This window comes from Hypanus sabinus, chromosome 7 (genome assembly GCF_030144855.1).
Source record: "Hypanus sabinus isolate sHypSab1 chromosome 7, sHypSab1.hap1, whole genome shotgun sequence".
Lineage (NCBI taxonomy): Eukaryota > Metazoa > Chordata > Chondrichthyes > Myliobatiformes > Dasyatidae > Hypanus > Hypanus sabinus.
This window is the reverse complement of record NC_082712.1, coordinates 86,409,108-86,435,231: the sequence shown is the minus strand read 5'-3', so window position 1 is coordinate 86,435,231 and position 26,124 is coordinate 86,409,108. Positions and strand designations below refer to the sequence as shown.

Genomic DNA, 26,124 nt, shown 5'->3' with positions numbered 1-26,124 from the left:
AGAAAGTTGTCCAACCTCTCTTAATAGCACATGCCTTTTAATCCAGGAAGCATTCTGGTAATCCTCTTCTGCACCCTCTTCAACATCCTTCCTGTAGTACGATGACCTGAACTGTACGCAGTACTCTAGGTGTGACCTAACTAGAGTTTTATAAAGGAGCAAGCATGACTTACTTTGTCTGCCCAATCTCATCAGGTCAAATACAAAGCAGCATGAACAGGAGACAGACTGGGAGAGGGCATCTCATTTCCCGTCAAAGCTTAAGGGGACTTACAAGATTTCTTATATGCTCCAGACATTCTGTCAGTTGGTTGCTCCAAAAAAAGAGCAGAGCTTTTTTCTGTATTAGGCATGCACTGTAGCTGACCTCAGAGAAATTGTCTAGTGATTACAATAGCAACATAAGATAAAGGAGTGGAATTAGGCCATTTGGCCCATAGTCTGGTCTGGTCTGCTCAGACCATAGCTGATCTATTTTCCTTCTCTGACCTAATCTCCTGCCTTCTTCCCATATCCTTTCATGCCCTGACTAATCAAGAATCTATCAACATCTGCCTTAAATAAGCCCATTGACTTGGCCTCCACAGCTGCCTATGGCAATGAATTCTACAGATTCACTACTCTCCATCTAAAGGGATTCCTCATCTCTATTTTAAATGGACGTTCCTCTATTCAGAGGCTGTGTCCTCTGGTCTTAGACTCCCCCACTATAGGAGATATTTTATAATCTCCAGTACTGATGTATCCCTCTGCTTGAGGAGCTCAGACAGCAGGATTCCTCTTCTATGAAAGGCTAAGTGAGTGTGCACTTTATCTTTTAGGATGGGGGCCACGTTCTTCGTCCAGCCGCTGGACTTGGTGAAAAACCGTATGCAGCTAAGTGGGCAGGGAGCCCGAACAAAGGAGTACAAGACCAGCTTTCATGCCGTGAGCAGCATTCTGAGAGCTGAGGGGATCAGTGGAATCTACACCGGGTGAGTTGAGGCATTTAGCACTTGTGGAAGCGTGTCAGTGCTGTCTGTAAACTCATCTCCCTGGATATTGTTACCTCTCACCTTGTTGAAATATTAGCTTCTGTTGCCTTCAAGTTAGTACCTTTTCAATAACTCCCAACAGGTTGCTCCCTGCTTGTTAAATCACAAGGGCCAACACAACAAAACCAATCTCCTTCTCATCCACATCTATTAAAGCTAATTGTGTGAAATACTGTCAGTTAAAGTAATTCAAAGTAGATTTACTTCCCAGTACCTGTAATTCTATAAAAGACCTAGCAGAGTCATGATGATGTGTTGAATGGTCTCCTGTGTCACACCTTTGATTCTATAAGTTTCCACAAGGACAAACTATCAGTTCTTCACCACCGAGGTAACCTGTGACAGATTTCCACTGGGATTTTCTCCTGAGACCCACCTGTTACTGGAACCTCAAAGGTTCATTTATTATCAAAGTATACAACTCTAATATTCTTCTTCTCCAGATAGCCATGAAACAAGAAAGAAAAGAAGGGCAACATGATCAGTAACACCCAAATCCTTTCTCCACGCGCAAAAAAAAACAAGAAAGACCTGGTGAAAAACAGAATAAAAAAAACCCATACGACTGAAAAAAGTCCACAGTCCAAGCCTACATACAATTGTAGAAAACCTGGACAAACTTCTCCCTCTCCATAGCAGAGCAATCTCACTAGCAATAAAAAGGCAGTCTCCGCTCTCCATATCAGGGCAACCTCATCAGCGATAAAAAAGCAGTCTCCCCTCTCTGTATCAGAGTGATCTCACCAGTGACAAAAAGGCAATCTATCCTCTTCGTGCAGAGCAATCTCGCCAGCGATAAGATGGCAGTCTCCCCTCTCTGTGCACAGTGATCTCACCAGCGACAACAAGGCGGTATCCACTCTGTGGCAGAGAGATCTCACCAGCAGTAAATCAATTGGAATGTCGTCAGTTCCTGTCCTGTTCATGGATGGTGATGCAGTGGGAGCTGAGGGGTTCAGAGTACTGGCAGACTGGCATTCTTGTAGTATTTAGTAGAGTGCTGAAAACTCCAAATCTTGGGCCCCAGAAAGTGAGGATTGTCCTGCAGCATTGTGGCTTAACCTCCATTATAATGCCTACCTTTGGTAAAATCAGCCAACTTGGCACAAGCACCTTCCTGTTGGGGGACCAACTCAGTTGCCATCAGGAAGATGGTTTGTAATTGTCGCATGTACTAGGATGCAGTGACGAAGAGCTTTTGTATGTGTTCCATCCAGACAGATCATGAGTATATTGAACATATGTGTATAGCTAGGGTGCCTAAGACTTTAGCACAGTACTGTAATTTTATGTATTGCACTGTACTGTGCCACAAAAAAATCATATGTGAGTGATGATAAACCTGATTCTGATATGGGACTCTGTTGTGGATTGTTAGTGGGAAGGGGGCAGGGAGGGGGTGATCATGGTGGGGAAAAGGGGAGAGGAGAGGGCGCCGGAAGCACCAGAGAGACATACTGTAATTATCAATAAACCAATTGTTTAGAATTAAATTACCTTGCCTGGTGTCTCAGGGCTGTATGTGTATCTGCACCCGTGCCAATACCCCCCCCCCCCCTCACCCTGGCACTGCTTCTCTGCCACCTGTCCCACACCCCTCCCATAGTGCTTCACCCTTACCATTCATAACATCCTTTGCTCCTGCCAGTTTTCCAAACTCGTTCTCCGTGGCACTTGGACAAATACAGTATTGTGCAAAAGGAAAACAGCGGAGTACACAATTTGATGTTATTCTTACAAAGTGCATTACTGGTAGACAAATAAGATGGACGTGACAAAGTAGATTGAGAGATCAAGAGTTCATCTTTATCAATAACAGATCTGTACCAGTCTTTTAGCAACAAGATAAAATCAGTCCTTGAGTTTGGTGGTACATGTTCTCAAGTGTTTGCATGTTCTGCCCAAGGGAAGTGGGGGAAGAGAGAATGATCAGGGTGGGAGAAGTCCCTGGTTATGCTGGCTGCTTCCCCAAGGCAGCAAGAAGTGTTGGAAGCAACTGTTTTAAAAAATATATATATTTTTATAAGATTAATTAATATAAGACTAAAGTTTTAGTTTAATCATTTGTACTTTAACAAACTCGTGTATTTTTCACAGTACAGTATGTGGTTGTTCATCCCCACTTACTGGCAGAAAGCGGTATAGCAATTAAACTAATAGTTTATCACCTTCCTCATTTTTCATTTGCCAAGAATCAGCACATTGTCTACATGATATAATTGTGTAACCAATGATTGGTTTATTTCATCTAAGGAATGTTTCTTACTCAGATTATAAAAATGATGGATTTTTCAGAGGTGCCAACTTTTATCTTCGCTTGTTTTGTTACTCAATCATTTCCACTTCGTTTCTCGTTCATTGCTTAATTTGCTTAGTATTTGAATGGTTGTTAATACTTTAAAATAAACGATCATTAAGAATTAAGACTGCTCGCCATTCTTGATTCCCAGAAGGACCCTAAGGATCAGAAAATAGCAAGATCCAACAAGTGAGTCCAAGGAGGGGAGGCTGGTATGCGTGATGAACTGGGCTGTGTCCACAACTCTGCAACTTCTTCTGGTCTCAGGCAGAGTTGTTGCCATACCAGGTTGTGGTGTATCCAGATAGGATGTTTTCTATTGCCGTATGTGTAAAAGCTGGTGAGAGTCATTGGGTGAGTTTCCTGAGCCTTCTGAGGAAGTAGAGGTGCTGGTGTGCTTCTCTTGGCCATAGCACCTACATGGTTGTTGAAGACAACTGACCACCCAGGCCATGCTCTTTTCTTGCTGTTGTCATCAGGTAGAAGGTGCAAGTGTCTCAGGGCTTGTACCGGCAGGTTCAAGAACAATTACTACCCCTCACCCATTAGGCTCTTGAACAGTAGAGGATAACTACACTCATCCTATTTCTAATTTTCCCCACAACGGATGGTTTCACTTTAAGGACTCATTATCTTGTTATTTTATGCTCTTGTTATTGATTGCTATTTATTTATATTTGCATTTGCACAGTTTGTTGTCCTTTGATTCTGCTTATAGTTACTGTTCTATAAATTTGCTAAGTATGCTTGCAGGAAAAAATCTCAGGGATGTATGTGGTGACATATATATATATTCTGAACTTTGAAACACTTGTCTTTGTTCAGGCAGTGACATCACAGTGCTTCTTCCTCACTGCCCCTCTCTGTCCCATACAGTCTGTCTGCTGGCTTGCTGCGCCAGGCCACGTACACAACTACCCGCTTGGGCATCTACACCATCCTCTTTGAGAAGCTCACCAAGGCTGACGGGACGCCGCCCAACTTCTTCATCAAAGCTGGAATTGGGATGACGGCGGGTGCAATAGGTGCCTTCGTGGGGACACCTGCTGAGGTATCACTGATCAGGATGACTGCTGATGGCAGGTAGGTGCCTGAAATTAGCTACATAGCTTGTATTTCAAACCAGTGAACGCTAAGAATAGATTTGATAGTGGGTGGCACAGAGGCACACCTGGTAGAGCTGCCACTTCACAACTCCAGAGATGCAGTTTGATCCCAACCTCTGGCACTGTGGGTGTGTGTAGAGTTTGTGCGCTTCCCTGTGGCTAGGATGGTTTATCCCGGGTGTTCTGGTTTCCTCCCACATGCCAAAGACATGCAAATTGATAGGTTTATTGCCTCTACTGTATGGATGAGTATTAGATTCCCATAGAGCCCTGCTGTTTAGAAACGGGCCTTTTGTCTCAACTGGCTCATACCGACCTGCTAGTCCCAGTTACCTTAGATAGGTCAATAACCCTCCCAATCCCCACCCCTCTATATACTTAACCAAATGCCTCTTAAATGTTGCAGTTGTAACCATCCCAACCCCTTCCTCTAGCAGCTCATTCCAGGCACACACTACCCACTAAAGCAGGGGTTCCCAATCTTTTTAACACCATGAACCCCTCCATTAACTGAGGGATCTGTGGACTCCAGGTTAGGAACCCCTGCTCTGAAGTGACCTCTTGGGTCTCTTTTAAATGTCTCCTAACTTAACTTGTATATGTGCCCATCCACCTTATCCATTATCCTTATGATTTTATAAACTACTCTGAGGTCACCCCTCATTCCCTTACACCCCAAGGGACAGAGATCCTGTGTGGCCAAACTCTCCCTATGACTCAGGTTCTCCAGTGCAGGCAGCATTCTAGTAAATCTCTCCTGTATCCTCTTCAGCATGACAATGTCTTTCCTGTAACAAGGTTACCAAAACCGTCCACAGTACTCCAAGTGCCGTCTCAGCAACGACTTATATAACTGCAGTATAATACCCCTACTCATTAACGATGCCCTGACTGATGGACAGCATGCTAACCACCTTCTTCACCGCCTTGTCTACTTGTGCGGCAAAATGGCACTTGAACTCCCAGATCCCTCTGTTCCCCAGTCAGTGCCCTGCCATTCACAGTACATATTTCCCCAGCAATCCGAAGGTAGAGCGTTCCTGTGAAACTGTTTGTAATCCGAAATGTCGTAAAGCGAAGAAGCAATTACCATTAATTTATATGGGAAAAATTTTTGAATGTTCCCAGACCCAAAAATAACCTACCAAATCAAAGCAAATAACACATAAAACCTAAAATAACATGAACATATAGTAAAAGCAGGAATTATATGATAAATTTACACCCGATATAAAGTAGAAATATTGTAGGTAAGGTGTAGTTTCACTTATCAAACTCAGGAAGGCAGTGAGCCAAAATCGGTTTGGAGAAAAAAAAAATCGGCACATACACTCATATGCAAGTACACGCATGCGCAAACAACTGCCTGCACAAGGCTTCATGGTCATTGTAGTCTTTCTCGGGGTAAACACACATATAAAGCGAGCGTCTTTTTTTCGTAAAAGCAAAAATCCTCTTTGGTTAGTGAAAACAGGTACTAATGTAAGTCTTTTGTAACAGCGAGTTGTCGTAAAGCGAACGTTCGAAAAGCAGGGGCCACCTGTATTGGTTCTAATCCTGGTTTGAATGTTTAAAATGCATCACCTCACACTTAGCTAAGTAAAAAATCATTTGGCATTCCACAACCCATCTCCCTAACTGATCGAGATATTTGTAATTCACGCAAATTGATGAGAATGTGGAGGGAATTTGGGGAGGGGGCACAGTAGCATAGTACTTATCATACACAATTACAGCACTAGCAACCTGCTGCTGTCTGTAAGGACCTTGTACTTTCTCCCCGTTATCGTATGTGTTTTATCTGGGTGGTCCGGTTTCCTCCCACATTTCAAAGATATATGGGTTAGTAGGTTAATTGGTCACATGGGTGTAATTGAGTGGTGCAGGCCCATTGAGCCAGAGAACCTATTATTTCTAAATAATGAAATAAGATAATGTGGGATTACTGTGAGAATATTTGGAGTATTATGAGGAATTTGAGCCCGTTATCTGAGAAAGGATGTGCTGTCATTGGAGAGGGTCTGGAGGAGGTTGACATGAATGATCCTGGGAATGAAAGGGTTAATGTAAGAGGAGTGTTTGATCACACAGGGCCTGTAGTTGCTGCAGTTTAGAAGAATGAAAGGGGATCTTATCGAAACCTATTGAATATTAAAAGGCCGAGCTAGAATGGCCATGTTTCCAATAATGGGGGAGTCCGGAGAGCAAAACCTCAATAGAAGGACACCTTTTTAGAACAGAGGTGAGAAGGAATTTCTTCTAAGGGTGGTGAATCTGTGGAATTCATTGCCACAGATGGCTGTGGAGGCCAAATCATTGGGTATATTTAAAGTGGAGGTTGATAGTTTCTTAATTAATCAGGGTGTCAAACATTATGGGAGAAGGTGTGAGAACGGATTTGAGAGGGATAATAAATCAGTCATGACAGAATGACAGAGCAGACTCAATGGGCCAAATAGCCTAATTCTGCTCCAATGTCTTATGGTCTTAATGGCTAATGTACATTGAAGTGTTCCTCACGGAGTGGCCAGTTAACCCATCACATCTGTGCAGTAAAAGACATTATCTAATTTACCATTTGGCTTTAATCTGTCACTTTATAGATGCAGGTGTCATCTAAGACAAAGGTATCCTTTTCCTTTTCTTTTTCAATCTTTTTATTGAATTCCATATATAAAAAAAACATAATAATGAATAGGTTATAAGTACAATAGACTTGAAATTGAATTAATAATAATAGGATAACAATATCCTATTGTTACGTATTCAGGCAACAATAAATATATGAGATCGGCAAGGGTTTCTTATAACAAACAACATGTTTATTAAACACAGAAAACAAACCCCCCAAAAGTAAACAAACACTACCGTAACCGGAAACAGCTGCTGAGCGGCTGTTCAAACAGTTCGTAAAGTGATATTCCAAAACAGTTCTTAAAAGTGGTATTGCCAAAAGTTCGATATGCTCACAGTCCATTTAAAAGGAGAGACTTTACAGGACGATTTAGGTTCTCTTTCACGTCGCTTGCTTCGATCCCCGACGTCGAACTTCCCACGAAGAATTTACGAAACAGAACGGCTTAAAGGCACTGACCTTTCCTTCTCCACTACCTTCAATCCTTTCTAGGTAAACCTAGGGATTAACACGAAGATAGTCAACGAAATCCTTCCAAATAAGGATCAAACAAAGGTCGCCCCCGTTTCACCGTAGAAAGCGAATCTCCTCGATCTTTAACTTCCAACTTTGAATCTTCACTCTCCCCTAATTGCGAAATAACAGAATCATAAAGAACCTGCTGGCAATGACCTTTTAAACTTTAGACATTAAATAAAAACTTCATCCTTCAACTAAACTGCGTCATCACTTCAAACATGCAGTGGCATGAAGTCAACTTGGCAAATCCAGCCTCGAACTGCCCCTCCTCACAGGGTGGGGTCTACCTTTTATAACCTGTAAAAAAAACCCGTCACATGATCTCCACTGGCGGGAAAATGACGCCACCACCATCACAAGACCATCACCTCAAGTCCAGTACAGCTTCAACCCCCGTCACATGACAAGGGCTCCACTGTCATGTGTCACGAGTACGTAACACTATTAAAATATCAACAGGAAAACATAGTACATTAATCAATCAAGCCTATAATAATTATATGAAAAAAAATAAGAATAATCATCAAAAGAAAAAAAATTTTAAAAATACAAGCAAAAAATATATATTGGAAAAAAAACACTAAACTAAACTAACATGGGCAATAATAACAGTTTATATGTATATGATAGTGCCAAAAACTCCGGAACTCCATACCAGAACAAGAATAAACAGAGAGAAGGTCTGGGAGAGGCCAGATTAATTCATATGAAAATATCTAATGAACGGTCCCCAAGTTTCTTCAAACTTAACTGATGAGTCAAAAATAGTGCTTCTAATTTTTTCCAAGCTCAGATAAGAAATAGTTTGAGAGAACCACTGAAACGTGGTAGGAGGATTTACTTCTTTCCAATTTTGTAATATAGACCTTCTGACCATTAATGTTACAAAAGCAATCATTCGTCTAATTGAAAGGGAAAACTGATTACCATCCTCATTTGGTATACCAAAAATTGCAGTAATAAAATGAGGTTGTAAATCGATATTCCAAATTGAGGAAATGGTAGCAAATATGTCCTTCCAATAGTTATATAAGGTGGGACATGACCAAAACATGTGGGTCAATGAAGCCCCATCTGAATGACATCTGTCACATTGAGGGTTAATATGAGAGTAGAATCGAGCAAGTTTATCTTTAGACATATGAGCTGTATGTACAATTTTAAATTGTATTAAAGCATGTTTAGCACATATAGAAGAAGAATTAACCATTTGTAAAATTTTTTCCCATTTTTCTATTGGTATATTATATTGAAGTTCTTTTTCCCATTCTTGTTTAATTCTACCTGATATTTCTGGTTGTATCTTCATAATCATATTATAAATAAAAGCCACTAATCCCTTCTAACAAGGATTTAAGGTAAAAATCAAATCTGAAAAATCCATTGAAGTTGAATTGGGGAAGGATGGTAGAATTTTATGTAAAACATTTCTGATTTGTAGATATCTAAAAAAATTAGATTTAGGTAACTCAAATTTGTTGGAAAGTTGGTCGAAAGACATCAAACTACCTTCAAAAAAAAAGATCATGAAAACATTTTATACCTTTCCTTTTCCATATGCTAAAAGCTTGATCTGTCAAAGAAGGTTTGAAAAAAAATTAAGTAAAATAGGGCTATCAAGAACAAAGTTTTTCAGAGTAAAAAAACTTACGAAATTGAAACCAAATTCGTAATGTATGTTTGACAACAGGGTTGGATATCTGTTTATTGAATTTAACTAAATCGGCAGGAAGAGAAGAACCAAGAACGGAGAATAGAGAATATCCCTGTGCCTCATTGCATTCTAAATTTACCCACTATGGGCACAATGGTGAATCCAAATCTAATTTCCAATAAATTAAGTTACGAATATTATTCGCCCAATAGTAAAATCTAAAGTTAGGTCAAGCTAACCCACCATCTTTTTTAGATTTTTGTAATTGCCTTTTACTTAACCTGGGATTTTTATTTTGCCACACAAATGAGGAAATTTTTGAGTCAATGTTATCAAAAAAGATTTAGGAATAAAAATTGGTAAAGCTTGAAATAAATATAAAAATTTTGGTAGAATCATCATTTTAATAGCATTAATCCGACCAACTAATGATAAGGATAAGGGAGACCATCTTGTAGTAAGTTGTTGAATTTGATGAAGTATAGGTAAAAAATTCAATGTAAATAAATCTTTATATTTCTTGGTAATTTTTATACCTAAATAGATAAAGTTATCATTAACAACTTTAAATGGTATCCTGTCATTCAATAAAGTTTGCGCGTTTAAAGGGAATAAATCACTCTTATCCAAGTTTAGTTTATAACCAGAAAAACTACCAAATTGAGCCAACAAGGATAAAATAGCGGGAATAGACCTGTCAGGATCAGAAATATATAACAACAAGTCATCAGCATAAAGTGATAACTTGTATAACTTCTCATTACGGGTAATACCAAAAATATTAGGAGATTCACGAATAGCAATGGCTAAAGGTTCTAATGCAATATTAAACAATAAAGGACTTAAGGGACAACCTTGTCTCGTACCATGAGATAATTGAAAAAAAGAGGATCTATAATTATTTGTAAGAACAGAAGCAACAGGTTTATAATATATTAGTTTGATCCATGATATAAAATTAGGACTAAAATTAAAATATCTCAAAGCGTTAAATAAGTATGTCCATTCAACTCTATCAAAAGCTTTTTCAGCATCTAATGAAATAACACATTCTGGAATTGTGGGTGATGAAGTATAAATTATATTAATCAATTTTCTAACATTAAAAAAGGAATACCGATTCCTAATAAAACCAGTTTGGTCTTCTGAAATAATCTGTGATAGTACCTTTTCTAACCTAATAGCTAAAATTTTTGTAAGAATCTTAGAGTCTACATTTAATAGTGATATAGGGCGATAAGATGCACATAAAGTAGGATCCTTATCTTTTTTAAGAATTAGAGAGGTAGTAGCTTCATAAAAAGACTGAGGTAATCTCTTCTTAGCAAATGCATCATTAAAGATTTCACATAACCAAGGGGAAAGCAAAGAAGAAAAAGTTTTTAAAAATTCTATAATATAACCATCAGGACCAGGAGCTTTCCCTGAATTCATTGATGAGATAGCCTCTCCTATTTCGGCCATAGAGATAGGAGCATCGAACAAGCTACGATCTTCATCTGTCAGTTTGGGAATATTCAAATTGTTAAAAAAATTATCCATCATGGACAGATCGCCATCAAATTCTGATTGATATAAAGATTTATAAAAATCTTGAAAAGTGTTATTGATTTCTTTATGATCAGTAGTCAGATTACCGTCTTGTTTACAAATTTTAATAATTTGTCGCTTAGTCGAAATAGCTTTTAATTGGTTAGCTAACAATTTACCAGTTCGATCACTATGGATATAAAATTGAGCCCTGGTCCTAATTAATTGATTCTCAATTGAAGAAGATAATAATAAACTATGCTCCATTTGAAGCTCAACTCTCTTCTTATAAAGTTCTTTGGTAGGAGTCACGGAATAAATCTTATCAATTTATTTAATTTTATCCACTAATAAAGCAATATCTAAATATCTTTGTTTTCTTTTGCCAACGGAATATGAGATAATTTGTCCACGGATAAAAGCCTTAAAAGAGTCCCAAAGTATTCCTTTGTCAATCTCTTCAGTATAGTTTGTTGAGAAAAACAAGTCAATTTGCTGTTTTATGTAGGTGATAAATTCTGGATCTTGAAGCAAAGTAGCGTTGAGTCTCCAAGATCTAGTATTAATGGAAGAGTCCGAAATAGCAATAGAATCATATTTACAATCAGTAACATCTGTTAATAAACGCTGATCAATAAGGAAATAATCAATTCTAGAATAACTGTGATATACATGTGAAAAAAACAAAAATTCTTTATCTTTAGGGTTCAAAAACCGCCATATTTCAGTAATTCCCGAATCAACCATAAAAGAATTAATAAGTAAGGCTGATCTATTCGGAAGAATTTGAATAGGTTTAGATCTATCCATCAAAGGATTCGAACAACAATTGAAATCTCCACCCATTATCAACATATATTCATTTAGATTAGGAAGGGAAGTAAATAAACATTTAAAAAATTCAGGGCAGTCAAAGTTTGGAGCATAAATATTAACTAGAACCACTTTTCGATTAAAAAGTGAACCAGTTATCAACAAAAATCTGCCCTGTGGATCAGAAATAATTTCATGATGTGTAAACGAAATTGAGGGGTCTATAAAAATAGACACACCCCTAATTTTGGCGGTACAATTTGAGTGAAATTGTTGACCTTTCCAGAACCTAAAAAAGCGTTGATTATCCTCCCTCCTAATATGGGTCTCCTGTGCAAAAATAATATTAGCATTAACTTTAAATATTTTTTTACGTTTAATCGGATGATTTAAACCATTAGTATTCCAAGAGATAAAGTTAATAGACTTATCCATCATGCCAATATTAATTGTGTATATCATAAAAGGTTAAAAAGACACATAACCCATAATTCAGGAAGAAGGAAAAATGATTCAGGAGCAACCGGAGAACATGTTACCTCAACAATTTTAATAATTTAAAGTCAGCCCATAAACTAAAAGCAAAAAAATAAAAAGCAAAAGCGTGAAAAAAGATCCCTACCCCCTCCCCCAACCCCATGAAAAGAAGCCAAGCGGCAGGCGCACAAACTAATACTAATATTACCCCCATTTTCAAGATGGCGACTTCATGAAAAGAAAGAAAAGAGAAACTATATAACACCCAGATATAAATACAGGGTTGTAAAAAGAAAGAATATATATCAATCAAAATGAAAAAATAATATAAAAAAGCAAAAAATCAATAATAAAAAAAGGATAACCATTGAAGTTTAAAATAGTGTAATATGCCTTTAAAAAAAGATTCCATATTCAAATATAAGAAAATGACGTTTCAAAAACAGAGACTTATGGGAAGAAAAAACGACATTTTGAAAGACAATAGACAATAGGTGCAGAAGTAGACCATTCGGCCCCTCCAGTCTGCACCGCCATTCTGAGATCATGGCTGATCATTCACTATCAATACCCAGTCCCTGCCTTGTCCCCATATCCCTTGATTCCCCTATCCATCAGATATCTATCCAGCTCCTTCTTGAAAGCATCCAGAGAATTGGCCTCCACCGTCTTCCGAGGCAGTGCATTCCACACCTCCACAACTCTCTGGGAGAAGAAGCTCTTCCTCAACTCTGTTTTAAATAACTGACCTCTTATTCTCAATCCATGCCCTCTGGTACTGGACTCTCCCAACATCTGGAACATATTTCCTGCCTCAATCCTATCAAATCCTTTAATTATCTTAAACGTTTCAATCAGATCCCCTCTCAATCTCCTCAATTCCAGCGTGTACAAGCCCAATCTCTCCAATCTCTCTGTGTAAGACAGCCCTGCCATCCCAGGAATCAACCTAGTGAATCTACGCTGCACTTCCTCAACTGCCAGAATGTCCTTCCTTAAACCTGGAGACCAAAACTGTACACAATATTCCAGGTGTGGTCTCACCAGGGCCCTGTACAAATGCAAAAGAACATGCTTGCTCTTGTATTCAATTCCCCTTGTAACAAAGGCCAACATTCCATTTGCCCTCTTCACTGCCTGTTGCACTTGCTCATTCACCTTCATTGACTGGTGAACTAGGACTCCTAGGTCTCTTTGCATTTCTCCCTTACCTAACTCTACACCGTTCAGACAATACTCTGCCCTCTTGTTCCTGCTTCCAAAGTGGATAACTTCACATTTATTCACATTGAATGACATCTGCCAAGTATCTGTCCACTCACTCAGCCTATCCAAGTCTCCCTGTATTCTCCTAACGTCCTCTTCGCATGTCACACTGCCACCCAGTTTAGTATCGTCAGCAGACTTGCTGATATAGTTTTCAATGCCCTCATCTAAATCATTGACATAAATCGTAAAGAGCTGTGGTCCCAATACAGAGCCCTGTGGTACCCCACTAGTCACCTCCAGCCAGTCTGAGAAACACCCATTCACTGCTACCCTTTGCTTTCTATCTGCCAACCAGTTTTCTATCCATGTTGAAACCCTGCCCCCAATGCCATGAGCTCTGATTTTACTCAGCAATCTCCTATGTGGCACCTTATCGAATGCCTTCTGAAAATCTAGGTACACAACATCTACTGGCTTACCCTCGTCTAACATCCTTGTTACACCCTCAAAAAACTCCAACAGATTAGTCAAGCATGATTTGCCCTTGGTAAATCCATGCTGGCTCGGCCTAATCCTATTTCTGCCATCTAGATATGCCACTATTTCGTCCTTAATAATGGACAAGCATCTTCCCCACGATTGACGTTAGGCTAACAGGGCGATAGTTCTCCGTTTTCTCCTTCCCTCCCTTCTTGAAAAGTGGGACAACATTAGCCACTCTCCAATCTTCAGGAACTGATCCTGAATCTAAGGAACATTGGAAAATGATTACCAATGCATCCGCAATTGCCTGAGCCACCTCTTTTAGAACCCTCGGATGCAGACCATCTGGACCCAGGGATTTATTAGCCTTCGGTCCTACCAGTCTACTCATCACAGTTTCTTTCCTAATGTCAATCTGTCTCAATTCCTCTGATATCTTATGACCCTGGCCCATCCATACATCTGGGAGATTGCTTGTGTCCTGCCTGGTGAAGACAGATCTAAAGTATGCATTAAATTCTGTTGCCATTTCCCTGTTTCCCATAACAATTTCTCCCAATTCATTCTTCAAGGGGCCAACATTGTTCTTAACTATCTTCTTTCTCTTCACATAGCTAAAAAAGCTTTTGCTATCCCCTTTTATATTCCTGGCTAGACTGAGCTCATACCTGATTTTTTCTCTCCGTATTGCTTTTTTAGTTAAGATCTGCTGTTCCTTAAAACTTTCCCAATCATCTGTATTCCCACTCATCTTAGCCCTGTCATACTTCTTCTTCTTTAATGCTATACAATCTCTGACTTCCTTTGTCAACCACTGTGGCCCCTTCCCCCTCTTTGAATCCTTCCTTCTCATTGGAATGAACTGCTTTTGCATCTTTTGTATTATGCCCAAGAATATCTGCCACTGCTGATCCACTGTCTTTCCTGCCAGGGCATCCGCCCATTTAACTTTGGCCAGCTCTTCCCTCATGGCTCTGTAGTCTCCTTTATTTAATTGCAACACTGACACCTCTGATCTGCCCCTATCCCTCTCAAATTGTAGATAAAAACTTATCATGTTATGATCACTACTTCCTAATGGCTCCTTTACTTCAAGATCACTTATCAATTCCTGTTCATTACACATCACCAAGTCCAAAATAGCCTCGTTCCTGGTTGGCTCAAGCACAAGCTGTTCCAAAAATACATCCCTTAGACACTCCACAAACTCCCTATCCTGGGGTCCAGCACCTACCTGATTCTCCCTGTTCACCTGCATGTTGAAATCTCCCATAAAGACTGCATTACCTTTAGCACATGCCAATGTTAACTCCCTAATCAACTTGTACCCAATATCCTCGCTACTGTTTGGGGGCCTGTACACAACACCCATTAGGGTCTTTTTACCCTTACTGTTCCTCAGCTCAATCCACACAGACTCTACTTCCCCTGTTCCCAAGTCACCTCTTGCTAAGGACTGAATCTCATTCCTCACCAACAGGGCCACCCCACCCCCTCTTCCCATATTTCTGTCTCTACGATAGCACGTATACCCTGGTACACTCAATTCCCAGGCCTGATCCCCTTGCAGCCATGTCTCCGTTATCCCAACAATATCGTAGTTCCCCATTTTCATCTGAGCTTCAAGCTCATCTGTCTTATTTCTGACACTACGCGCATTCAAGTATAGAATTCTTAGCCCATTCCTCCTCTCTTTGCTTAAAACACTGTCTACTGTACCTAACCCAGCTCCTTGAACTTCCATCGGGCAAATTGCACCCTGAATTTTGATGACCTTCTCAAGATCACCCAAACCTTGTACACATTTAACCCCATGCACCTTCTGACCAACCCTCTGGATCTGGATCCCTGCCCCCTGCACATCTAGTTTAAACCCCCCCGAGCAGCACTGGCAATTACTCCTGCAAGAATGTTAGTACCCCTCCGATTCAGATGTAGACCATCCCTTCGAAACAGATCCCAATGTCCCTGGAACAAAGACCAATTATCCAAAAACCAAAAAGGACCATATTACAAAATATAAATGTAAATTCACCAATCTATTTTTTAAAAAAAGGTAATCAAAATAAAATTTAAAAAGGGTTCAATAACCACTACAATATATATAAAAAAAAGGTCCAAAAATTCAAAACATTCGTCCCATTCTCAAATACAGGCAAATAAACGCTTACGGAAAGCAAAGTCTTATGGGAAGAAGAAACGACATCTTAAAAAATAAATCATTATTACAAAGTCTTAACATGTATATCTAATCCAGAGGAAAAAAATTAAATAAGAAAAAAGACATTATAGTAAAATTAAAAGAGCATCTGTAAATCATGATAATTAAAAAAACCAGGTCTACAGACCAAAGTAAAAAGCTATACCGCCGATTCATAAGTTAAAGCCTAAAACGGAATGGCGTCTTCTCTCCAAAAGTTCTTCCACATAACACATAGTTCAAGTTGTACTAGTAGAGCGATATTCTTCAACGAATTTCTTCGCTTCTTCCGGAGTATTAAAGAAACGCTGACTGTTGTCGCTCAACGTAATTCTGAGATTCGCTGGGTATCTTAAAGCTTGTTTAAGTCCAATCGAATGAATCTCTGCCATCACCGGTTTAAAAGTGATTCTCGCCCTCATTACCTCGAATGAATAATCTTCAACAATACGAAAGTTGTTGCTTCTGTGAGAAATCATACCTTTCTGACGAGCTAATCGAATTAAAAGCTCTTTCTCCCGAGGATAATGGAGACGGACAATCACAGCTCGTGGTTTGTCTTTCGCAGCCGAAAATCTCGAAACTCTGTGGGCACGATCAATAGTAGGTTTAACCCGCAAAGCGTCCTCGCCAAAAATTTCCCACAATAAATTAGAGAAATATTCAGTTAAGTCACCAGACTTAACATTTTCGGGAAATCCAATAATACGCAAATTCTGTCTGCGAGATTGGTTTTCAAGATCGGTGATTTTAAACTTATTCTGCTCCACTATTTTAGCGGTCGACCGTACCTTCTCCTCCAAAGTTTCGATTGTACGTATTTTTTCACAAATTATCTTGTCAAGAGCCGCAAACTTTTCTTCATGCCGTTCAATATCTGCTGCCTGCGATTGAAGCTTGGTATCAAATGATCTAACGACTTCTTCAAGCTCAGACATTTTCGCAGTAAGTTTATTTTCCAGACTTGCAAGTTTAGTATCCAGAAGACTGGAGATTGCATCGAGAGATATAGGGTCTTTAGACGATTTCTTAGATACAGACATTTTAAGTTTGAAAAAATTAAATCAAGTATTATTTTAAAAAAGAAATAAATCATAAATATCAACCCATGTAATTAAGTACGAAAAGATTTGGTTAAAGGGTGATTATAGCTTAAAAAATGAAGAGCGCGTAAAAGGCAGATGTCTACGTCGCCATCTTGAAACTCCTCCCCCAGTATCCTTTTCCAACACCTTTCAGGCAGTGAACTTCAGATCATCTCCCTTTGCTGAGTGTGAGAGAGAGAAATGTCCTCAGATTCACTCTATCCTTCTACAAATTAGCTCTCTTCCTCTGGAAAGTCTCAGACCCCCATGATCATCAATGTTGATAATTTCTTTCTTCCAACTGATGCTGCTCTTCTTGCTAAAATCCTCCAGCAGTGCGTTGGTTGCTCGATGGGCCAAATGGCCTAATTCTGCTCCTATATCTTATGGTCTAAACCCTAAGGAGGGAAGCAAGTTTAAATTAAGGTCCATTTTTAGCAAACATAGAATCCTGTAGATTGTTGGTCCTTTCTTAACGCCATAATTTTTTATTGTCTGGACTATGCACTTGCAAAAGGGATCCAAAAGTACGAAGAACAAAGCTTTTATCATTAAGTTGGTGAAAACGGGTTACCAATATCTCCTCTCTTTTGGGTCATGGGACCACTGAATAGGCTGGAAGTTGTTTCTTAAAACAAGATGAGGTCACAGTAATCTTTTAACTAACAAAGGATTTTCAGTAGGATTGATGTGGAAATGATGGTGTGAGAGAGCAAAGCCGGAGTTAATTAAATGTATATAGTCCTGATGAAAGGTCCTGGGCCAAAACATCAACTGTTTATTCCTTTCCATGGATGCTGCATGACCTGCTGAGATCCTCCAGCATTCTGTATGTGTTGCTCTGGATTTCCAGCATCTAGAATATGTGTTAATATACAAATCCATTTGGGAACTTGGAAGTTCTTTATTCATCAGCATTGGATAACCAAGTATAATCTTGTGCAGAAGTGTATAGTCATGCAGGCCATAGCTGTGATAGGTTTTATCCAGACTTAATTTTAATTGTTGAACATGTCCTTTCTCTCTAGGTTGCCCGTCTCAGAACGTAGGGGCTACAAAAACGTGTTCAACGCACTCTTTCGCATTACCCGCGAGGAGGGGCTCTTCACACTCTGGCGAGTAAGTTCTCACCAAGGAGCACATCTCATCTACAAGGGTTAATGCCAAATAGAACGTGCAATGCAGTTTCACTGGGATGAGCCCAGAACTATGGTTGATGGTGGCAGGGTGAGGGGCTGGGCCATTCAATGGTGAGATGAAGGACTTCTTCAATGAAAATGTAGTGGATCTTTGGAATTCTGTTGCCCAGAGAATTGTAGATGCTCAGCAATCATGTACTGATTTATTTATTGAGATGCAGTGCAAAATAGGTTCTTCTGGCCCTTCCAGCCGCACCACAAATAATCCCCTGATTTAATCCTAGCCTAATCTTGGGACAGTTTATAATGACCAATTAACCAAAAAACCAGTATGTCTTTGGACTGTGGGAAGAAACCTGAACTCCTGGAAGAAGCCCACGCCATCACATGGAGAATGTACAAACTCCTCACACACAGCAATGGGAGTTGAACCAAAGTTGCTGGTTCTGTAAAGCGTTGTGCTAACCACAACACTACTGTGCTGTCCCAAGATTAAGATAAGTTGAAATTTGGGAATCAGATCTTTGCATCATGCAAGGTGTTGCAGGACAAGTAGATAAAGCAGTTAAGAAGGCATGTAAGACCATAAAATATTGGGACAGAATTGGTCCGCTTCACCCATTAAGTCTGCTCTGCTATTCAATCATGGCTAATTTATTTTCCCTCTCAACCCTATTCTCCTGCATTCTCCCCATAACCTTTGACATCTTTACTAATCAATCTATTAACCTCTGCCTTAAATATACCCAATGACTTGACCTCCTCAGCCATTTGCAGCAACACATTTCATAGACTCACCACCCTCTGGCAAAAGAAATTCCTCCTCATCTCTGTTCTAAAGGCTGCTTCCTGTGGTCCTAGACTCCACTGTAGGAAACATCCTCTCCACCTTCATTCCATCTTGGCCTTTCAATATATATTTACTTCTTGAGATAGAACATGTATCTTCAAGCCATGCCACATGGCAACCCATCCATTTCACCTTAGCTTAATTGTGGGATGATTTACAATGACCAATTAACCTACCAATTGAAATGTCTTTGGACAGTGGGAGGAAACCAGAGTACCCAGAAGAAACCCACACAGTTCAGTAGATTTCAGTGAGATCACCCATCCATTCTTCTAAACTCCAGCAAATAGAGGACCAGAGACATTAAATGTGCCTCATATGTTAACCCTTCATTCCTGGGATCATCCTTGTGAACCTTCTCTAGATCCTACTTAGTTACACCTTATTGGCCAAGACAAGAAAGCAGACTTGTAGGGGTGAATGGCCTCGTGCTCCTTGCACCTTCACATACTTCACCTGAAACCAATTCATTAAGCACTCTCAAAAGAGTTTTGAGGAGGTGGTCCTGCTGTAAGTTAAAGACCTCAGACACAATTCAGAGGCTTCATGATCCTTTTAACTAGTGCTCTAAAGGAGGCTGGTTTATTGGTTTACTGCTGTCACATGTACCCAGATAGTGAAAAGCTTGTGTTTTGTGTGTAATTCTGCCATTATGCCACACATAATTACATTACGATAACAAAAAGAAAACAATACAGTATATAATGTTACATTTTAAAATAAAGTGCAGAGCAGATAGACAAATAAAGTAGATTGGAAGATTTAAGAGTTGAAGAGTTCATCTTTTGCTTATGGGAGATTCGTTCAAGAATGTTGAGGCTTTGGAGAGGGTGCAGGAGAGGATTACCAGGATGCTGCCTGGTTTAGAGGGCATCTGCTATAAAGAGAAGTTGAACAAACTTTGGTTGTTTTCTCTGGAGTGCCAGAGGCTGAGGAGAGACCTGATGAAGGTTTTAGGATTATGAGATGCATCAATAGAGTAGACAGGGAGTTTCTGTTTCCCAGGGTAGAATGTCTAATACCAGAGGGCATGCATTGAAGGTAAGAAGAGGATGTGAGGTTTTTTCTTAACTTATAGAGTGGTGGATTCCTGGTATGGTAGGAGAGGCAAATGCATTAGAGGCTTTTGAAAGATAGGAGAAAATACATTACAAGCTCTTAAAATGCACATGGATATGTGGAAGATGAAGGGATTTGGACATTAACCATATAACAATTACAGCACGGAAACAGGCCATCTCGGCCCTCCTAGTCCGTGCCGAACTCTTAATCTCACCTAGTCCCACCTACCCGCACTCAGCCCATAACCCTCCACTCCTGTGGTACCCCACTAGTCACCTCCAGCCAGTCCGAGAAACACCCATTCACTGCTACCCTTTGCTTTCTATCTGCCAACCAGTTTTCTATCCATGTTGAAACCCTGCCCCCAATGCCATGAGCTCTGATTTTACTCACCAATCTCCTATGTGGCACCTTATCGAATGCCTTCTGAAAATCTAGGTACACAACATCCACTGGCTTACCCTCGTCTAACATCCTTGTTACACCCTCAAAAAACTCCAACAGATTAGTCAAGCATGATTTGCCCTTGGTAAATCCAGGCTGGCTCGGCCTAATCCTATTTCTGCCATCAAGATGTGCCACTATTTCGTCCTTAATAATGGACTCAAGCATCTTCCCCACAACTGACGTTAGGCTAACGATAGTTCTCCTTTTTCTCCTTCCCTCCCTTCTTGAAAAGTGGGATAACATTAGCCACTCTCCAATCTTCAGGAACTGATCCTGAATCTAAAGAACATTGGAAAATGATTGCCAATGCAATCGCAATTTCCTGAGCCACCTCTTTTAGAACCCTCGGATGCAGACCTTCTGGACCCGGGGATTTATTAGCCTTCATTCCTACCAGTCTACTCATCACAGTTTCTTTCCTAATGTCAATCTGTCTCAATTCCTCTGATATCTTATGACCCTGGCCCATCCGTACATCTGGGAGATTGCTTGTGTCCTCCCTGGTGAAGACAGATCTAAAGTATGCATTAAATTCTGTTGCCATTTCCCTGTTTCCCATAACAATTTCTCCCAATTCATTCTTCAAGCGGCCAACATTGTTCTTCACTATCTTCTTTCTCTTCATATAGCTAAAAAAGCTTTTGCTATCCCCTTTTATATTCCTGGCTAGACTGAGCTCATACCTGATTTTTTCTCTCCGTATTGCTTTTTTAGTTAAGATCTGCTGTTCCTTAAAACTTTCCCAATCATCTGTATTCCCACTCATCTTAGCCCTGTCATACTTCTTTTTCTTTAATGCTATACAATCTCTGACTTCCTTTGTCAACCACTGTGGCCCCTTCCCCCTCTTTGAATCCTTCCTTCTCATTGGAATGAACTGCTTTTGCATCTTTTGTATTATCCCCAAGAATATCTGCCACTGCTGATCCACTGTCTTTCCTGCCAGGGCATCCGCCCATTTAACTTTGGCCAGCTCTTCCCTCATGGCTCCGTAGTCTCCTTTATTTAATTGCAACACTGACACCTCTGATCTGCCCTTATCCCTCTCAAATTGTAGATAAAAACTTATCATGTTATGATCACTACTTCCTAATGGCTCCTTTACTTCAAGATCGCTTATCAATTCCTGTTCATTACACATCACCAAGTCCAAAATAGCCTCGTTCCTGGTTGGCTCAAGCACAAGCTGTTCCAAAAATACATCCCTTAGACACTCCACAAACTCCCTATCCTGGGGTCCAGCACCTACCCGATTCTCCCTGTTCACCTGCATGTTGAAATCTCTCATAACGACTGCATTACCTTTAGCACATGCCAATGTTATCTCCCTAATCAACTTGTACCCAATATCTACGCTACTGTTTGGGGGCCTGTACACAACACCCATTAGGGTCTTTTTACCCTTACTATTCCTCAGCTCAATCCACACAGACTCTACTTCCCCTATTCCCAAGTCACCTCTTGCTAAGGACTGAATCTCATTCCTCACCAACAGGGCCACCCCACCCCCTCTTCCCATATTTCTGTCTCTACGATAGTACATATACCCTGGTACACTCAGTTCCCAGGCCTGATCCCCTTGCAGCCATGTCTCCGTTATCCCAACAATATCGTAGTTCCCCATTTTCATCTGAGCTTCAAGCTCCTCTGTCTTATTTTTGACACTTCGCGCATTCAAGTATAGAATTCTTAGCCCATTCCTCCTCTCTTTGCTTAAAACACTGTCTACTGTACCTAACCCAGCTCCTTGAACTTCCATCGGGCTAATTGCACCCTGAATTTTGATGACCTTCTCAAGATCACCCAAACCTTGTACACATTTAACCCCATGCACCTTCTGACCAACCCTCTGGATCTGGATCCCTGCCCCCTGCACATCTAGTTTAAACCCCTCCGAGCAGCACTGGCAAACACTCCTGCAAGAATGTTAGTACCCCTCCGGTTCAGATGTAGACCGTCCCTTCGAAACAGATCCCAATGTCCCTGGAACAAAGACCAATTATCCAAAAACCTGAACCCTTCCTTCATGCACCATGCTCTCAGCCTCGTATTGATGTGCATAATCATTCTATTCTTCGCCTCACTCGCACGTGGTACAGGTAGCAATCCCGAGATTGTCACCCTGGAGGTCCTGCCTTTCAGCTTCACTCCTAACTCCCCAAACTCTCTAAGCAGGACCCCCTCACTCACCTTACCTACATCGTTGGTCCCTACATGGACCACTACATCTGGGTTCATGCCCTCGTTCTCAAGAATAGCCTGCACCCGATCTGAGATGTCCCGGACCCTGGCACCAGGGAGGCAACATACCATCCGAGACTCCCGATCTGCCCCACAAAATCTCCGACCTCGATCAAATCTCCCCTCAACCTTCTACGCTCCAATGAACAGAGACCTAACTTGTTCAACCTTTCTCTGTAACTTAAGTGCTGAAACCCAGGTAACATTGGGTAGGTAGGAGGGATTAGTTTTCGGGTTCTATTGATTTACTTCTTGGCTGGTTTGGCACATCATCGTGGGTTGAAGGGTCTGTTCCTGTGCTGTATTTTTATGTTAATCTGGGATAGAAGCTGTCCTTGGATCTGGTGTTTCAAGTGCTTGGGCCAAAACGAAGGCAACTATTTTAAAAATTAAGACTTTTGACGTAATTAATTTTATCCCCGAGTTGTAGAGTTGCGGACATCTCGCCCTGGGGCACTTTGTCATTTGCTATTTAATTAGGTAGCATGATTGGGTAGGGTGGAGGAGTCCTTACATAGGCAGCTGATTGGGTAGCTGTGGCAAAGCTAGTTCCAACAGTGCACGGAGCCCAGAGTAGGGTGATAGTATTTTAACAATAGAACTAGGGTGCTCAGGAAGTGATTCATACAAGTCATTTCCTGCACACCAAGCCTGGCAATTCATTGATGTTAAAGATTACTCTCTCTTTCTCTTGAGGGTGGGGGAGAGTTTGCCATTGATTCTTGAGTCAGAGAACACTTCTTTGGAGCTCAGAAGGTTGAGGGGGGACTTGATAGAGGTATTTAAAATTATGAGGGGGATAGATAGAGTTGATGTGGATAGGCTTTTTCCATTGAGAGTAGGGGAGATTCAAACAAGAGGACATGAGTTGAGAGTTGGGCAAAAGTTTGGGGGTAACACGAGGGGGAATTTCTTTACTCAGAGAGTGGTAGCTGTGTGGAACGAGCTTCCAGTAGAACTGGTAGAGGCAGGTTCGGTATTGTCATTTAAAGTAAAATTGGGTAGGTATATGGACAGGAAAGGAATGGAGGGTTATGGGCTGGGTGCAGGTCGGTGGAACGAGGTGAGAGTAAGCGTTTGGCATGGACTAGAAGGGCAGAGATGGCCTGTTTCCATGCTGTAATTGTTATATGGTTATGGTTATTATAGCCTGTTCCCAGGTAATGAATAAGTTCAGTTTTTACAGAAACTCCCAAGTGAATTTTGTTCTGTAGATTGAAGGTTACTGCTTGTTATGCTGCTGGTATTTAGAGCAGTAATGAAGGTTCTCTGAAGCTGTCTGTCCTTGGCATACAGATGTAGGATTCTTCATTGCTGTTTCCATAACAAATTCTTTTGACCAGACAGGTTTGTTGGACCTGAGTTGAACCCCTGAACCTGGAGGACCAGTGGACCCTTCTTAGTCTGACCTCTACCCTTTGACCTGTTTGGCATGGGTGACCCTACCAAGAGCCAAAGCATAAAGCCCTGACTCCGGTCAGCATAGCTTTCTGGGTCATTGAGGCACACAAGCCTCCAAACCCTGACAAGGATGTGGTCCTTTTGGAGGTGTAGGTTGGAAAGTACACAAAAAAATCACGTATTGCTATGAATGACATCTAAACTACAGAAGCTGACAAGAAAGAACAATTACAAAAATTAGTCCCATGTTTCGTAAGGATGGATGCGTACATATTTTGGACTTGTGATTTAATATTATGGGAACTTGTTCATATGTGGGGATAAACGTAAGTTGGGCTTCATAAATGAGTTGCCCTGTGGAATCATCAGTTGTTTAAAGGTAAGGAGAGCTATGGATCCCAGCAAGTTAATGGAACAGATGTTGAACAGTACCGATGTAATTGAATACCATAGTCCAAGTGGTCTAGTGGCTTCGAGTACTTGCTCTCACCACATGCTGGGAAGCTCCCAGGAATTAAACTACTTAAACCCTGCCAAGATGTGGGCATGCTACGTTGGCAACGGAAGTGTGATGACACTTGAGGGCTACCCCCAACACAATCCTCGGACTGTGTTTAAAAAGTTCAAAGTAAATTTATGTAGATGTGCTTGATGGTTGGGAGGGCTTTACCCCTGAAGTACCTGGCCATATCCAGTACCTTTTGTATAGATTTTCAGTTCTAAGGCATCAGTGCTTCCGTACCAGACCATGATGCAGTCAGTCAATATGCATCTACAGAAGCTTGCCAAAGCTTTAGTTGTCATGCTGAATCTCTGCAGACTCATGAGGAGCTGCGTACTGTCTTCACAATTGCATTTAAGTCAAACACAACTTGACGATTGACAGAGCATGGTACCAGTGAAATAGCAATGATCTGTGTGCAAGGTAAAGGCACTAAGTTTACAACACAGAAACACCTCAACAGCTCCAGGCCAGTGTTAACTCTACATGCCCCACACATTCTACTTCATCCCATCCTATTAATATAGCCTGCTAGTTCCTGAATGTACCTAATCTTGTGTTAAATGCATTTAAGCTATTCAACATTTGCATTTGTCCACTTTGATCCTCACAAAATTATAATTTAAAGTCATCAGTCTTTCAGTGACCACTAGGTGTGTCATTCCTTTTTAGTATCTTGGGAAGCTCTTAAGTAGCTGGGCATGTCGATAATGAGGCTGTTCTTGTGATCTCTTGACAGTGCTTGGGTGGTGATTCTGCAGTAGTAGCCTTCAGTCACCAAAAGATTGATAACGTAAACACTGGGAAGAGAAAACTGCACTGTAACTTCAGACGGGGTGGCTTAGTGAGTCATGCTCCCTCTTTTCTCAAGTCAGTGGCTTGAGTGGGGGCAGTCAACACCCCCCTCCCCTGACAGAAGTCTGAGCTGAAAAGTGTAGCCAGCTGCTCTAGGGCTATGAGACCATACTTCCAGGTGAGGTGTTAAACTGTGACCCTCCTCACTAAATGAAAGTAAACAAGAAGAAATTAGGTAAAGGGCACACAAAGCCATCACTAGTCACTCAGTAACAATAAACATCAGTCAATCCTCACATTTGTCACATTTCTGTTCATGGGAGCTTGCTGTTTATCTACTGGCTGACATGTTTTGTACACTACCACACAATGATAGGTTTTTATGGGCATGAAATTTGATAGAGTATTCTAAAATTGTGTGAGGTACTAAAGATGTGCAATTCATTCATTCATTCTCTCACCTGTTGTTTTCTTTCCCCCAGGGTTGTGTTCCAACGATGGCACGAGCTGTGGTGGTGAATGCAGCCCAACTGGCTTCCTACTCTCAGTCTAAGCAGTTCCTTTTGGGTCTAGGTGAGATATCTTCCTCTGTACGGCATGGCTCTTGCTCTCTTCTGGCAGTGAGAAGCCCTTGTTGTGATAG

At 40.7% G+C, this 26,124-nt stretch overlaps 1 protein-coding gene across 3 annotated transcripts in view; it reads left to right on the top strand.

The window, feature by feature from the left end:
- slc25a11 (solute carrier family 25 member 11) overlaps window positions 1-26,124 on the top strand; it is a 50,244-nt gene that overhangs the window by 9,933 nt on the left and 14,187 nt on the right. For all 3 annotated transcript variants that reach the window (XM_059975063.1, XM_059975061.1, XM_059975060.1), the window contains exons 2-5: window positions 822-974; window positions 4,210-4,416; window positions 18,073-18,163; window positions 25,964-26,054. In XM_059975063.1, coding sequence (XP_059831046.1) covers window positions 822-974; window positions 4,210-4,416; window positions 18,073-18,163; window positions 25,964-26,054 — 542 coding nt within the window. The remainder of the gene's footprint in view (window positions 1-821; window positions 975-4,209; window positions 4,417-18,072; window positions 18,164-25,963; window positions 26,055-26,124) is intronic.